The 17,350-nt window shown below is 41.8% G+C and overlaps 1 protein-coding gene and 1 long non-coding RNA gene across 3 annotated transcripts; one reads left to right on the top strand and one right to left on the bottom strand.

Moving 5' to 3' along the window:
* Window positions 1-4,926: 4,926 nt before the first annotated feature.
* Window positions 4,927-16,956, top strand: pcolceb (procollagen C-endopeptidase enhancer b). 2 transcript variants are annotated; one of them, XM_042400607.1, is made up of 9 exons: window positions 4,927-5,036; window positions 6,376-6,484; window positions 8,675-8,933; window positions 9,343-9,467; window positions 14,229-14,365; window positions 14,877-15,502; window positions 15,632-15,712; window positions 16,107-16,277; window positions 16,590-16,956. In XM_042400607.1, the coding sequence occupies exons 1-9, from the start codon at window positions 4,951-4,953 to the stop codon at window positions 16,718-16,720; spliced, it is 1,725 nt and encodes a 574-aa protein (XP_042256541.1). In that variant the 5' UTR covers window positions 4,927-4,950; the 3' UTR covers window positions 16,721-16,956. The 2 variants fall into 2 exon arrangements, with proteins under 2 accessions (XP_042256541.1, XP_042256542.1); XM_042400608.1 differs by lacking the exons at window positions 4,927-5,036; window positions 6,376-6,484 and adding an exon at window positions 8,288-8,510.
* On the bottom strand, window positions 5,262-8,734 carry LOC121888968. Its single transcript, XR_006093392.1, has 2 exons — window positions 8,659-8,734; window positions 5,262-5,653 (listed from the first exon to the last, which is right to left on the bottom strand). It is a non-coding gene; the product is annotated as an uncharacterized LOC121888968 (long non-coding RNA).
* Window positions 16,957-17,350: the final 394 nt, after the last annotated feature.

The raw sequence follows: 17,350 nt of genomic DNA, 5'->3' as shown, positions 1-17,350 counted from the left end.
ACATTGCTTGTCCCCTTCCAGAGCAGGGTCATACCCCACTCTTTGCCAAGATCTATTTCCACGATCCTGACCATGAGTTGCAGTACTGTCACGACCACACCTCAAACAGCAGTCTAAATAAAGAATTTTTGCTGAAAGCACAAGAGGCCATTCCCTAGTGCAACCCATACATGCAACAATTCAAGTCAGCCATTGAGCATGCGGCCCAGAATGACAGCACCAATGAGCCCAAATATGTACAGTTTGTACACGGTGCCAAAACCTTCATCATGGCACCTTGAACCTTCCATAAAAAGATACTGACATGGCTGTCATTGCTCCAGGAGTAACAACAACAACAACAGAGCACTTTGGAAAGCTGGCTGTCACTCTTCACCTCAGAGGAGGAATACTTCAGATGATCAAACGCCATGCATCCAGCATATGACCCATTATCATTATCACCACTGTGGTATGCCAAGGAGTTCCAGGATGTGATGGCCTTGGTCACCTGACTTCTTCTTGACCTTCACCTGTAATCCCAAGTGGCTGGAAATCACAGGATTGCTTTTTGAGGGTCAGCCAGCCAGAGACCAGACATATCACTCGAGTGTTCCACATAAAGTTGGAAGCACTCCTCACAGACCTCCTCAAACATGATATCTTGGGGCATGTAGATGCCTACATGATGGTAAAGGAAATGCAAAAGCACCATCTTCCACATATCCACATGCTCTTGAACATGGTACCCCATGACAAACCCAGGACCTCAGCAGATACTGATCACCTGGCCGATATTCCTAACAAAGACACAAATCCGCAAGTACATCGCATTGTCACATCATACATGATTCATAGTCCTTTTGGGGAATGGAACAATGCCAGCCCCTGCATGGCACACAGGAAGTGTGCAAAGGACTATCCCAAAAATCTTTGAGAGATTAGCTTCTCTGAAGACTCCTATTCTCTCTACAGGAGACAGGCAGAAACAGCACTTGGTGCTCCCATCATTAAGACCATCAGAGGTGGCGTCAGCATATCAACAATGCATGGGTTTGCCTTACAATCCATATATTCTACTCTGGTACAATGCTCACATTAACCTTGAGACACACTAACCTTAACCTTGTGTGTGCTGTCACCACTGTGAAGTACCTGTACAAATACTTTGAAAAGGGACCAGATCAGGGCCTGGTCAGACTGGATGTGCCAGATGAGTAGACACAAGAGGCATTGCGACATGATGAGGTGACACAATATGAATCAGAATGGTACATCACTGCATCTGAGGGATACTGGCACATCTACTACTTCCCCATTCAACGCAAGCAGCTGCTAATGGAGATGCTTGCAATTCATCTGGAGGATGAGCAGGTGATCAAATTCAATGACGAAGGCACTGCCCAGAACCTGGTTGCCCCAGGGCCCCCTGCAATCACTCTCAGTCTTTTTCGAAGCCATGACTCTACATCCAGACATGCACCATGTTGTGTATCCAGATCAACACTTCACCTACATGTGGAAGAGATTTCAGTTGTGGAAGAAAAGACTGAGTTCTCAGGATGACTGGATGGCTGACACAGTTGGGCAACTTCCCAGGATTGCCTTCCACCCTCGTTCTGCTGAGCTGTACCATCCCCACATCCTACTGTACTGTGTGCCTGGACCAACATGCTTCCAGGAACTCCTGGTGATTGGGTCATGGAGACCTATCTGGCAGCCTGCATTGCACATTGCATTGTTGACAATGACCATGAGGTGGATTCTGTTATGGAGGAGGCTGCAGACATCACAAACCGGTAGTGCATAAGGTATTTGCCAACATGCTCATGTTCGTTCTCAGAGGGGAACACTTGCAGTTCTGGGAAAGGCACAAGCATGTGCTGTGCAGGCCTTCATGCATGTAGCAGGTGTGACTGAGCCAGATGACATTATTGTGACTCAAGTGCTGCTCGAGCTGAAGGACCACGTTGAGAGGCACGGCTTTATGCTGAGCGAGAACTCTGGCCTCCCTGGGCCTGATCCAGTTCATGTCGAGCCTTGCATTCCCTGCGTTATCCAACACGAGACAGAGCACAACATACCAGAGCTTGAGGCTCACGTTGCTGAGACAGAGGTCCTTCTCAATGATGAGCAGCATGTAGTTGTAAGATAGTAATGGAGAGTGTGGAACAGGGACCTGGCAAGATGATTGCAGTTGATACAAGTGGTGGGACTGGGAAAACATTCACATCATCTCACATCCTTTACAAGTCTAAGCACATGGCAAGGTAGCCCTTACAACAGCTGCAAGTGGCATTGCAGTAACCATCCTGCTTAAAGGAACCGCCTTTCATAGTAGGACCAAGTGCCCTCTCATTCTCACTGACGAGTCCACTTGCAACGTGAGCAAAGATGACAGCACTGTGGCACTCATCAGAATGACACATGTCATGGTGGAGGATGAAGTGTCAATGATGGATTGCTGGCTGCTAGAAAGCAACAAGATGAAGCAGGTTTTGCCAAATTCCTGTCAGACCTTGGCAAGGGAAAGATTTCATGTGATTCCAGAGGTTATGATTTACAGTCCGCATGAACAGGACAAAATCATTGACAGAAGAAACCTGGACTCCACTGATCCTCTGGAAGTTTGCACATGCCTATATTTTCACATTTGGTACTATTTTCTTTAAATTGTAAAGTGCCATTACATTTTGTTACACTGGCATTAAAATGTCTTAGAAAATCTTAACTTGCTGCTACCTGTAGACACCCTGTTATATGGAGCATTTAAACATCATGTGTAAATAATGACGTATATAGTTATAGTTATTGTGTATGATAAAATTTTTAATTTACTGTATTTGTGTTCTAAAAAAACCCAATAAAAACCGACTCGTGGTGTAATCCAGGTGCACATCCTGGCAAGAGTTTGTTGGTTGTTTGCCAGATCACAGATTTAGTGTAATCAGTTAGTGTGATAACAACAGTAATTAGCCAACTTAGTAACATGTTTGATTTGTCTCCTCCTTTATGTACTTGGTGTTGGTTAGTGGTGATTCACATTTTAGCTCTTTTGCTGATGGAGATGTGAACATGCCAGAGGGTCAGCAGTGCTTAGGTTTTATGGCCACACCTGGAGGAGATGCAACAGTGTTGCATTTGCATCACCTCAAGTCGCACTATTGGGGTATGTAAAATCTGGGGCTTATCCATACACATTACATGGGACTTTGACTCCACTGAGGCAATAAAATGTTCGTGTTAGCTTTTGCATCCAAATGACGCAACTATGTCATGACAGGTGCTCAGGACCCAAGGTGTGCAGTGTCAAGTGTGAAGTTGTTTGGATGAGTGGAAAGCTGCAATCAGCAATTGGCCCCTTCCAAACAGGCACATTTTGAACAGGCACTGCACTAGTAATTGAAATAGGCCATCGGCTGCTGCCGTCTGAAATTGTAAATTAGCTTACTTTTGCTGATTACAACAGGAGATGACAGGGCTTGGTGTTGAACACTGAAATTATGTCAATATAGTTTAATGCTTCAGTCACTTCTCTTTCAAAGGAGAGCAGGGACAAAGTTCAGTCTGTATATCATCAGTGTGTTGCTGCTGCTGAAAGGAAAAGGGCTAAATTAGCAGCCACTACTACTACTTACTACTGCACTTGTTGGGAGAAACTGGCACAGGAATAGATGACTGGGTTGAGAATGATGCCTGAACTTGAGCTGAATTCTTTTCCTCCTGCTCCTCATGATGTCTTATTTATGACAAACTTAAAGAAACTGCTCTGTTTCGCCATGGTTTTTATCTTAACCTGCATTAAAAGCAACTAGCAAGCGGACTAGGTGTCTGTTCTTCTGTGCAATGCGTGGGCTGTACGCTGAGTCAAAGAGGAGGGGCTGCTCGCAGTCTGGCATATGCGAAATGCACTGCCACTCAAAAAATCTGACCTAACAACATCATCATATGGTAAACAAGAAGTAAGACACAAGAATTGTTTCATTTTTATTGGTTGCAAAGTCACATTTGAAAGAGTCTTCATTAACCGCTATTCACTGGATGATCCAGCAAAAAAGGAAGCCTTCTGATTAGGAACCAGGCCCACCTACAGCTATGTGCCAGATCCCAAATTCACACCCACCCCATACTGTGACGTGCTGGTGGTGCCAGAAGAAAAGTTAGGGTATACCCAAAAGTCAGTAGGTTTCATCCTCTGGGCACCATGCATATCTGCTAAATTTCATGGTAGTCCATCAAATAGTTGTTAAGACATTTTACAAAAAGCCTAAAATGTCTGCCTGTTGGTGGCACTAGATGAAAAATCAGGGGATCTCCAACTATCTTCATCCCTGTGGGACCCTGAATGTCTGTACAAAATTTCATGGTAATCCATCAAATAGTTGTTTAGATATTTTAGTCTGGATCAAAGTGGTGAACAGACCAAAACTGCTAACATGGAGAGAAGAAAAAACCCAGCTACTAGCTACTGGTGCAGTGAAGTGGTCATTATACACACACATGCAACAGTAGCACTCTGTCCATCAGCCCTCACACCTGGAGAAACATATATTTTTCATATATTCCATGACCTGTTAAAAAACAACAACACAGACCAGGAACATAAGCACACTGTGTAGTTTCACTGTACGTACATTATGTTTGGCCATGGGTGAGTGTACAATGTAATTAATGTTTTTTCCTGTTAACCCATGTCAAATAGCCCTCTGTCCTCTCAATATCACATTCATCCACCTTTTCCTTTCTTCTCCTTCCCTCCATAACACACCACCTTCTCACCCATCACTTCCTTCCTCTTCCTCTCTCCCTCCCATCCCCTCCCCTTCCCTTCCCTCCCCTCCTCTCCTCTCCTCTCCCCTCCCCTCCCCATTTGAACCTTGCATCTCTCCACGCCTCTAACTCTGCTTCTCCCTCCTTCCTCCTGCCTCCTCTTGTCCTCTCCCGTCTTTCCTTATCTTGGAGGATAGCAGGATGGAGGACAGGGTGTTGACTCTATGTCTTCTTGTCATTTTGACACTGGGATGGATCGAGGCTCAGAGTCAGACCAACTACACCAGGTAAGCTAAGGTGTGTGTAAGAGAGTTTTTTGTATGTGTGTCAGTGTCTCTCTTGTGCATCTGTTTTCTTTTCTACATCCTGCATGTGCACATGTGGCATGTGTGAGTGAGTGTCTCCTGGTTACAGTATTGTGATTACTGAGAGTGCAGTAGAAATAGAAGTTTACAGTGGTAAGATGTGGTTGGCATCCCATAAACACACAAACAGGCAGTTCAGACACAAAATGACAGCATGCTGTAGTGATTTTACTGGGCAAATGTACAGTAGCTCATCCTCATGTCTGATGTTTTTGTGAAAAAATTACAATAAATTCAGAGTTTTATGCTCCAGCTCCACATTTTTTGAGCTTCTTACTTTATGGAATGCCATTTGAGTAAATGACGTCTTGGAAATTTTTTTCTAAGACGTTATTTGCTCAAAAGGCCTTCCATATGATCTTGATGTTTGCACAGCTATAGCTACTTCCACACACAGGGTGTAAATTGAACATGAGAGACAAACAAATGCCTGTGGGCCGCTCAGCTCCAGAGGGTCAGAAGGGAGGGACTACACCGCCACTGGGATATTTTGGCCAAAATGTGGCCTTACAGTACCGCAGGAGACATACAACAAATGCCTGCAGGACATGAAAGAGAAAAAAGGGGACTATAAATGGTTGATCACAGAAACACAGCCCTCACACTGTAAAATTCATTTTTGGCTTTCCCAGCTCCCAAAGAAACTGGCACAAAAACAACAAAAATTGAGCCACAGTTAAGTTTGAAGACAAAATACAGCAGCAGTGTAAAGAGAGGAAACACGCTGACCAGATGCCAGAGCAGCCAACATCTAAATTAACGAGCCTGGGGCCGGCGAATGCTACAAAATTAAAAGTCGAGGCTGGCCCAGCTTTGATGTGTGTTTATCTGTGTGTGAAATAGTGGGTGTGTGTGTCGCCACACTCCACGTGTGATTGGGCTGTTGTGCAAGCGTTTTGAAGGTGCCTGTCTGCTAAAGTAAAGTATGTGTTACGTCTACCGACAACTTTCTTGTGGTGCAGTGGATGTGGAGAAAGCTCACAGCACATATACTGTATATTAACAGTCTTCCTGGCTTAATTTGACTGAGTTTTATGAAAAAACACAAACCAGGAGAGTTCACAGGGAACCTCCCCGGACTCAGAGAACAGAGGCAGACTGTGCCGCTGTGGTTTGCAGCGTGTATGTAAACGTGTGCAGGGGCACAGCCTCAATATATAGGCGGTATGGCTGCATTTCCTTCCAGTGCAGCAGGTTAAAGTTAAAAGTTGAACTGCAGTTAATGGCGTTTGTGTGATACTCATTTTCCTCTCTCTTTCAGGCCCGTCTTCCTCTGTGGAGGTCATCTGGTCACAGATTCGGGCATCGTGGCCAGCGAAGGCTTCCCCAGTCACTATAAACCTAACAGTAAATGTACCTGGTACATCACCGTGAGTCATTTTAAAAATCACTACACATTTATACTGAACCCAAACTGATGTTTACCCAGAGTGGCTGCTGCAATACACGACAGCATCATCACGTCTCTCCAGATTGACAGTTTCATTGCATGAATGAATGGTGATGGTTCATTTTGAGAGGTCTTGAAAATGCTTTGTTGACTGTGATTTGAAAATCACAAAATCCAATCAACAGTCATTTTCAATAAGTGTAAACAGGCATTATTGTCATTTTTAAAGAACTTGCTCATGCATGGTAAACCTACACATTATGTTGCCTGATTAGATCTATTCAAGACTGTGTCGGTGTGTACAGACAGTGATTGAGATCTCCCTAGCTTAGCTTTATTGCACCTGTTGGGGCAAATAAATTACACCTTTATCATTCTTATTAGTATATGGAGTCCGTTGACCTCATGTAATTTACATTGTAGCACCTATCACCTTCAGAATGAGTGAAAACAGGGCCTTTTGAGAGATACTACTGTATATACACTGTACAGTATAGTTCACCGTTACCTTGCACCATTGTATTTGAGTGTCTGAATTCTCTGTAATTTATTATATCATGCACATTAAAAACAAAAAAAGTAGTGTCCAGGGCGTGCTCAGTATTTTTTGCTAATAATCCCACAATGTAATATGTTACATTTTGTAGCCGTTGAGTGGCCAAAATGACCATGATTCATTAGTGTCCAAAATCTCATTTACTGCTCATTATAGAGTAAACTATTAAGTGTAGATTATATACAGAGTAGTGAATGAGTGAACAAGGAAGTGATTTCAGACACAGCCTAAATGCGTAGCAGTGTTAAAGCAATTCTATGTAACTTTTGCTGAACAGTGACCACTTTGGCCAAAACTGGTAATTAAAAAGGAGAAAAGCACAAAATTAACTCAGCGATGCTAGTTACAAGTAAGTCACACAGCAGCTATCGTATCAAAAGTCTGCTAACATTAGCCATTATAAGCTACTGGTCATACCAGAACAAGTAAGGATATAGCTGCAAAAGCCCTGCACACACTGAGTTGAGAAATGGTGCATTTCACTGCTTTGGAGTTCAACTTTTCAGTTGTAAAACAATGAATGTGATATTTTTTTCTTTCAGATGTTATATCGGGTCCATTAAAGTGCACTTTTTTTCATGCATGCCTATAGTGATAAATGGTTTGTTGGACTTTAGTGGATATGTGGGCTGTATTTTGTATTTTGTTAGTTGAGTATTATATTCAGTTCCATTTTACCTTTACATACACTCCCTCCCAAAAAAATAGAAATTGTGTGGCACTGGAAAACTGGTGAACATTTAAGGGGCAGATTTATAGGCAGATGTGCCATTTCTTGACAAAAATTGTAATTTAACAATAATAACTTAAGTTGAAGAAAAAAAAATACATGCAGCCTCACAGCAAGCTGCCACCTACTCTTCTACTGCCATTGACCAGTAACTGGCCTTTTATCATCTCAGCTGCACTTAACTGGAACGTACCATCTTCTCAGGTAACATAGGGTGAGCTAGACTGACTCAAAGCTTTCATAGAGTGCAGAATAAAAAAGTAAAACATTAACTTAAGATTGCCATGCTTACTGCTTAGAGTCACAATATATATACTGACACACATGCACACCGCTGAGTGCACCAACTTTAACAGAATGTCATTTATTGTGATACACGTTTACCCTTCCTTTCATTACTTGACAGTCACTCACTGCTTAGAGGACCTAATGCAGCACACCTGCTTTCATGCTTCCACTTATTGGCAGCATCGTTAATGTGATTTGTGACACCTGTGCTTTTCCTACTACGAAAAGTCAAAATTACGAGTCTGCTGTGAAAAAGGCCTTTAATTGCATACGTGAAGTTAAATATTCAAACCAAGATTACATGTTATTTTATGGTTGCGCCATTGCATCGAATGGAAATATTCTAGATGTCTCCAGATTTCACCAATATTCAGCCTGACATGTTTCGTATCTTTGGAAACTCCACTAAAATGTTGTATTGCAATAAGATCGGTAATATTATAATCTTTGGTCATATGAGGCTTAAACTGCTAAACATCCCACATCATTTGATCCCTTGTCTTTCTACAATAAAGTAGAATACATTATATTAACTCCTATAAAGCTATTTTTCTAGCACTCTAAAACCGAAAAACATTACCTATTTTCCCCTCCAGGTCCCAGAGGGTCATGTGGTCATGCTGTCTTTCCGCCTCTTCGACATGGAGGCTGACCCCACCTGTCGCTACGACTACCTGGACGTCTACAACGGTCATTCCCGCTTGGTGCAGAAGCTGGGCCGTTTCTGTGGGACATTCCGGCCAGGAGCCCTCATCTCCACCTCCAACACCATGATGTTAGAGATGGTGTCAGATGACGCCACAGGAGGAAGAGGATTTCTGGCTGCCTTCAGTGCAGGGAAGCCACATGTGGAAGGTGTGGACATATCATCTCACAATAGAAACACACTAGTGAGGCTTCAGCTACATGTTTAATCTTTGTTTCTAGTGAGACATGGTAGCATGGTAGTTGTCTCAGCTGGTTTTACATATTTTGACTGGTGGTAATTTGTTTATTGCTCACTAAGGGTTACACACAATCCTCTCTGGGATGGACAAATTGCCACAGTCTGTCAGGTTTATGAAATCTACAGGGGTCCCAAAGAAAACCTGAGATTGCTCCATAATCACACCAGAAAGCTAAAAACAAAGCCGTTGGTGTCATTTTACAGTATCACAGGAGACGTCCTGTGAAGACATCCTTCCCTTGTTTGAAAAAGGTTGAAGTCTGGTGTATTACTGTTTCATTTCCTCTTTTTGTCCTCTTTTTTCTATTATTCCCACAGAGAATCAGTTCTGTGGAGGACGGCTGACCAAAGCACAGGGCTCTGTCAAGACGCCCAACTGGCCTAACTCTAATTATCCAGCAGGCATCAGCTGCTCCTGGCACATCTCCGTAGAGCCGAGCAATGTAAGCCAATCATATTGCACTTTTTTTTGTCTTTTAACACAGAATGACACCTCAGAATTTCAGTATGAATATAATACATTTAGGTTTATTGATCATCCATTATAAAACATCAAATCATCATCCAACTTTTGCTAAAGTTGAGAAGATCAGCAGAGACTTACTGTTTCCCAGGTGCTAAGAAGGCTGTCATCCTGGACAAGATCCCATGCCTCCTGGCCAAACACCCAAACGCTCATAATGTTATCATCCATGTAGGCTGCAATGATGTTTCCAACCAGACTTCTGAAATTTTAAAACAGGATTTTAGCAGGCTCCTTCACTCGTTTAATGACTGTGGCAAGTATATTTTTTATCTCTGGACCCATCCCTCCACTTGGTCAAGGCATTGGCCATTTTAGCCAGATCCTTAGCCTCCAGCAGACTGGGTGCACATACTTTAATGCACAGCATATTTTATACAGTCTGACCATCCCCTGCCACATGTCCAGACAGCCAAGATGGCTGGTCACTTCCAGCCTCTAAATGTATGCCCACGTCTTCCCCACACCACTGCCATCACCTCATCCAGGCATAGACTCACTAGCTCCTCCTTGTGCCCAGATGCTCTCAATTCACATAATTCCAATAATTCCAATCAGAGATCACAGTATAGGACAAGATTACATAGAAATCCAAAAAATATTACTACTGTACCTCGCCAAATTCAACTACCGCCAATTATTATAAATCCAACTCCTACTTTTGGCCACTCTGTTAACTTCGGTCTGCTCAATATAAGGTCCCTCTCCAACAAATCTTTATTTACCAGGATTTCATCATCTCTAACAAAATTGACTTTTTTATATCAGAAACCTGGCGTCATGCTGGTGACTGTGTCCCCCTGATAGAATCACCCCCCCAACTTCTCCTTTTTCAACTGTCCCAAGTTATCTGGTAGAGAGGGAGAATTTTCAGTTGTTTATAAAAACAACTTCATTGCTTATCTCCTTGGGTGACCTTTTATCCTCTGAGTCATTGTGTTTCACTATTAGAGGGAACCTAAAAACTGTGCATTTTAATCTACAGACCACCTAAATTTGTGTCTGACTTTCTTCAACAGTTCTCTGAACTCCTCTCTAAAACATTGTTGAATCTTTTAACTTGTCACAGGGCCTACTCACAACGAGGGCCACACCCTTGATCTTGTCCTTTCACATGGTATTTCAATAGACAATATACTATGCAAAAATGTTAGTGTCTCTGACTACAAATGCATAATGTTCATATCTGTGGTCCAAAATAATCTGTCTAATAATAAACCAAACCCTTTATGCTCTCACATTTTTAATACTTCCTCTGCCGCCAAATTTACAGATGCTCTCCTGTCTTCCTCAGTTGGCCCAAGTCAAGATATTGATACAGTCCTAATTAATTTTAATAATACTTGTGCTCAGATCTTGGACCAAATTGTACCATTTAAGCAGAAAAAAACCCTCTAAATTTTCCCTGCTATGGATAACTGATCACATACGTGCCCTAAAGAGGGACTGTCATAGGGCAGAGCGGAAGTGGAAAGCCTCTAAACTAACAGTGCACCTTGACATTTTAAGAGACTCTGAGAAATTTTAATATAGAGGTTAAAAATGCTTGAGCACGGTATTTTTCGGACCTTATCGAAAAGAACCGACACAACTCCAGGACTTTGTTCAATGTAATTAGCCATGCCACAGAGGCTCCTCCAAGTATATGTATAGTAGTCCAAGTATATGGACTCCTCCCCTGAGAAATGTGAAGAATTTTTAACCTTCTTCATCCACAAAGTAGCTAGCATCAGAGTGAACATTTCCCCTCCTGCACAGGACACAACAGTTTCTTTTAAAACTACTGAACTCTTAGAGTCCTTTGACACAATATCTATTGATACTCTCACAGAGTTAATAAAATGAAGCCCTCTATGTGTGCTCTCGACATCCTGCCTGTGAGATTTCTAAAAGAAGTATATGGATCTGTCAGCCCATATGTTCTTTTCATAATTAACATGTCACTATTGACGGGTTATGTCCCTGCTTATTTCTAAAATACAATTGTTCAACCCCTTCTGAAAAAAACCCTCTTTAGACCCTAACTCCCTAGATAATTTTAGACCAATTTCCAAACTGCCCTTTCTCTCCAAGGTTCTAGAAAAAGTTGTTGCTTAACAACTGACTGCTTTTTTAAACAGAAATGGACTCCTTGAGACATTCCAGTCGGGATTTAGGGCAAACCACAGCACAGAGACTACACTCCTTAAAGTGATGACTGATCTGCTGGTTGCCTCTGATGCTGGGGGGATCTCCAGCACTGGGCTGGCATGTCTGGTTCAGTTTTAAAGTGGTTTTATTCTTCTTTACGCGACAGATTTTTTTAGTGTAAACGTTGGCATGTCACTGTCATCCTCTGTGAAGATGACCTGTGGGGTACCTCAGGGGTCTGTCCTTGGACCTCTCTTGTTCTCTCTTTACATGTTACCCCTGGGTCATGTCATTCACAGGCATAATATGAGCTTCCATTCATATGCAGATGACACTCAGTTGTACCTCTCTTTTAACCCCAATGATTTTTTTTAAATCAAATTAATACACCCAATGAATGCATCTTGACCTCAAATGCTGGATGGCCCAGAACATCCTGCAGCTAAATATTGATCAGACTAGGGTAATTATTATTGGCCCTGGCACAGCTAATCCTCAGCTGTCAAAACATCTGGGCTCTGTCCAAGAATTAACTCAAAACTGCAAAAACTTGGTGTCACCTTTGATAACCACCTCAGCTTGAACAGGCATGTTAACACAGTCTTGTTTTTTGCAGCTCAGGAGACTCTCCAAGATTACTTCAATTTTATCCAGTAAAAAGTCGCACATGTTTTTAATTCCTCTCATTTGGACTATTGTAACTCTCTCTACACGTCTGAGACAACAGAGTCTACATAAATTACATCTTGTCCAAAATGCAGCAGCCAGACTCCTCACCAAAACCAAAAAAAGAGAGCACATTACTCCTATTTTAGCTTCTAAGTATATCTCAGATCTTCTTACATCATACGTGCCCGGTCATAACCTCAGCTGAGGTTCTCAGCCAAGGCTCTGCCAGCCATTCCACAATGTCGGCTGAGAACCAAGGGTGACCAAGCCTTTTCAGTTAGCGCCGAAACTCTCTGGAACAACCACCCTGAGAAGATCAGACTGGCAAGCTCCTTATTCTCTTTTAAATCCCTCTTAAAGACATATTTTTTTATAAGTGTGCTTTCTCAGGACTTGTGGTCTGAACTCACTTTAACTTTATATTTCACTTCTTAAAACCTATTATTATACAAAGTCATTTTCTTGATTCTTAATTATGTTCCAAACACAAAAAATATTGTAAAGGCGGATTTCTAATCTAAATGCACTCATAAATCATAAGCAACAAAAAAATGGATTAAAATATTTTTATGTGTTATTGACTCTGAATGCAAGAACAACCTAATAGTAAAAATGACAATAAATAGTCTTAAGAGACCTTTTGTCAACAAAAAACATGAGTTTATTTTTCATGAATGGTTAACTTATAGTAAGGAATAAAGTGATGCTTCAAAGCACATTGCCTATATATTTTGTATTATTTTAACAAACATTCCATTCAAATGGACATATTTTTTTGAAAAAATCTTGAGTAAAAGCTATAAATCTTTCATATGATATAGATTAAAATGTGCCTCACGCTTCCTCCTCGCCTCATGGTTGGCCATGCTTGCTGAAAAATGGGGTGTGGCTCAACTGCAGTCCACTTTAGATGATGTGGAACACTGTGATTGGCTTATAGATATTCAATCAAATAAGTTTATGCATTTGGGTGGGGTGTTATAATGTTTAATTTTACTTATTTTACTCTCCCTCATATGTAGCTCTTTTTGCTTCTTTACTTCCTTCCCAATGTTTTCAAATGTGCTATATAAAAAGTTTATTATTATTATTATTATTATTATTATTATTATTATCTCCCACTTTCTGAATGTTGAAATGTTATAAAGGGATGGCTTAAATTGCTAATGGTTGATTGAAATGTTACGTGGGCTTGCTGAAAAAAGTGTAAAAAAATCAGTTTTCATAACATATAGCAGTAAAGTATGATGTTTGCCAGTCACCACTGGCACCATGTAAGTTGACAGTGTGTCTTCTAGCAATGCCTGCTCTCAGATGTTGGTCAACCATGGCAATGGGAAACGCCCACTCAGAGGCTTTAAGTTATGATGGTGTTTCTACAAATATGTAAGAAAAAAATTGTTGAAAAAAGATACACAATAGCTGCAATAATATCATGGTTTATATTTCCTTACATAGAAAGTGAGAAAAATTCAAATTTCAGTTTGAAATTTCAGCTAGATGTTTTAAATAGAGGAGTAGGAGAAACGAAAATAGTAGTGAAGGGGCCCACGACCAGGTGTGTGTGTGTGTGTGCATGTGTGTGTGTTTGTGACGAAGTTCAAATGAAAGAGTTCATTGAGAGCCTGCAGGCGTGTTCATGTGTGCCAAGAGATTGAATGTAGGGAAGGAAGCGAGGGCTAAGAGAGGGAGTAAATGCCCTTCTGTATTTCAGAAGTCGGGCCTTCACCTCCTCCACCACCTCCACCTACGTCTGCACTGTACAGGATTCATGAAAATTAGTCTGAAATAAACATGTACCAGCTCACATCCTTCATGCCGTGTCAAAAATTTCATAGTTTGTGTTAGCGTGTCTGTGTGTGTGTCGCCACCTCTTCCACAGGTGATCGAGGTGAAGTTTCAGAAGCTGGACTTGGAGCCTGACACATACTGTCGCTACGACTACGTGGCATTGTTTAATGGGGGAGAGACTGACGACTCAAGGAGGATTGGGAAATTCTGCGGAGACAGGTCACCGGGGTAAGATTCCTGATCAGAAATGGATGGTAAAAGAGGCAAAACACATACTAAGAATTGCTTTTCAAAGACATGACGAGGCGGCTGTGGCTCAGGGGGTATAGCGGGTCGTCCACTTGTCTGAAGGTTGGTGGTCGGATCCTCGTTTGCTTGTTGATGCATCCTTGGGCAATATACTGAACCCCAAATGTATGAGTGTGTGTGTGTGTGTGTGTGAGAATGGGTGAGTAAGCATTTGAAACATTGTAAAAGTGCTTTGGATTAAAAAAAGCACTATATTGCTCCTGATGAACAGCTTCTGCCATCAGTGTGTGAGTGGGTGAATGTTGGTATGTGTTGTAAAGCACTTTGAGTCGTTGGTAGTCTAGAAAAGCGCTATATAAATGCAGTCCATTTACCATTTACATGGCATGCAGCCGAGCTCTGCCAAAGTTCATCTGCTTTCACACATCTTTTTCCCCTTTCCTGTCCTCCTCTTCGTTTTCTCTGTCTACTTTCCTCATCTCTTACGTAGAACTATAGTGACCCATGGGAACGAGCTCCTTGTCCAGTTCGTCTCCGACCTCAGCGTGACCTCAGATGGCTTCATGGCCTTCTACACGAGTGTGCCCCGTGGGTCTCGGACGCCCACCGCGGGAGGGGACTTCATCTACGGACCTCAGACCACCTCTGCACCACAAAAACCAGCCAAGAAGCCAAGCAAACCAACCCCAAAACCTAGGCCTGGCGTCTTGCCTAAACCCATCCCAAAACCAGCCAAAAAACCACTGGTGAAGATACCTCTGAAACCTCCACCACGCAAACCTACCGCCAAGCCTGCAGTTAAGCCTACAGCTAAACCCAAACCAGCTAAACCCACACCTAAAGCACCTGTGAAAAAGCCTTCACCTAAACCCGGAGCTAAACCTACACGCAAACCCAAGTTTATTAAGCCAACGCTAAAACCAGGCATCAAGGCTAAACCCACACGGAAGCCTGCACTGAAGACAAAACCCACCGTAAAACCTGGTGTCAAACCTGTAAAGCCTACACCCAAGAGTAGAGTTAAACCAACAACCAAACCCAAGATGAAGCCTAAACCGACGCCTAAATCTGGAGTGAGCAAGACAGTGACGAAGAAGCCTGGCGTGAGTAAGAAACGTGAGTGAAATTAACTGATTGGAATTAACAATTTGCTGTGTATCTCCGTGTATGCATATGTACACCTGTATTAGGAAGCAAGTTTATGTGCTTATCGTGTGTTTGTTGCTGTGTGTGTGTTTCCTACAGCTTTGCCACTGAACCCACTGTGTACACAAGCCTGTAAGAGGAAAGGAACTCTGCAGTCCAGCTTCTGCCCTCATGACTTTGGTGAGCCACAACATCAGCTGCCATCTGGTCCTCACAAAACATCCTCCACCATCTCTGTCTTTTCCAAAATGCCACTTATTTTACCAGTTTTGTACCCGTTTTCTCTCTGAAAAAAAACTTTTCTTATGATTTTGATGTTAGTTTTCCTGGAAATGGGGCTTAATTTGAAAAATGTTTTTCCCAGATCACCTTTGACCTGACTACATCAGCATAACAGGAATATTTATATTTACAGTAATTATTTAAAGATAGCCAAAAATCTGTGAAGTTTGACAAATTTTATTATAATAATAATAATTGGTCAAATAAATAAAATGCCTAAACATCTTCCTTTTATACTCTTTTCATCCTCCATAATCTGATTGTCTCTCTTACATTTCCCTCTCTCTTTCAGTGATTACGGGTAAACTAACATCTTTGACGACTGGTCCGAGAGGCTCAGCGACAGCCGAGGTGGCGCTAATCAAGGCCTATAAGACAGGACGACTGAACATCACCAAGTCAGGACCCATCATGTCGGTCAAACTGGCCTCCACCTGCAAGAAATGCCCTGGGCTAATCAAAGGTACAATACAACTACCTGTAATTGTCCTTCTCTGCAGCTCTCACACACATGAACACAAGGCTGGATGTCAAACCTCAATACTTTTTCAGCACTGACTGAAATCAGCCTCGAATAGAAAATATAGATATTACAATTTTTTTTTTAGTAATTTAAAAAAGGTCATTTAACACAACACCTGGCCCCATAACATGCATAAAAATCCATCCAGTTTCTTTGGTAGCAACAGTCAATATGACCAGAACATTTAAGAAGGATTGACAATATTTGGTTTGCTGATTTTTGCTGACAGTTTTTGTTGTTGTTGTTTTCCAGGCCGGAGCTATGTGTTGATGGGAAAAGTCGATGCACAGGGCAACGGCCTTCTCAGCCCCTCCAGCTTCACTCTCCTCTATAAGCCCATCCACGCCAAAGCACTGGCCAACCTGGCAGGCAAATCATGCTGACATCACAGCCCTGTCCACCAATCAGATTGTCTGTCAGTCTGAAAACATGTAACTTTACATAAAGAATGAAAATATTATTAAGTAATATACAAACATATTTTTTTTTTTACATAATAAAAAACTAATAATGTTTTTAAAGGATAAACATACATGATTGAGTATTATATTTTGTATGTAAGTGTTAATATTTCTGTGATAAAACATGCACATCAATAAACTGTGATGCTGGTGTTTGAGGTGATTTTAAATAATTTGCATCAATTATCCTCCATAAAAATCACATCTTAAACTCTGGATAAAATGTGTATCAGGCAGACATGAAAACATAGATCAATATTCGTTTGAGTTCTTTTATTTCAGTCCAAATTTATTTATGCCTGCAACAGCGTTGGTGCATAAACATCCTGCTTTGGTTCCTTATAACAGCAACAGCATAAAAGGACCAGACCTAACAGGACGTAGGTCAAGGTGGTGCTGCAGAAAGCGAACAGGTAGAGTGTCTTGTTGCAGTAGGAATCAGCTTGTGTTGTGTTCTTGTCGTAGTTGGGTTCGTAGATGGAGTATATCGCGATACTACCTGCAGACTTGGCTTTTAACTAATGACATATTAAGAGCTTTCAGTCCTTTTGC

Source organism: Thunnus maccoyii, chromosome 22 (genome assembly GCF_910596095.1).
Source record: "Thunnus maccoyii chromosome 22, fThuMac1.1, whole genome shotgun sequence".
NCBI lineage: Eukaryota > Metazoa > Chordata > Actinopteri > Scombriformes > Scombridae > Thunnus > Thunnus maccoyii.
This window is presented reverse-complemented; position numbering and strand designations above follow the sequence as displayed.

Coding starts and splice junctions, on each gene's coding strand:
- pcolceb (XM_042400607.1), top strand. CDS start 4,951: ATGGAGGACAGGGTGTTGACTCTATGTCTTCTTGTCATTTTGACACTG. Junction 15,503..15,631: donor GCCTGGCGTGAGTAAGAAAC/GTGAGTGAAATT, acceptor TGTTTCCTACAG/CTTTGCCACTGAACCCACTG. Junction 16,278..16,589: donor ATGCCCTGGGCTAATCAAAG/GTACAATACAAC, acceptor GTTGTTTTCCAG/GCCGGAGCTATGTGTTGATG.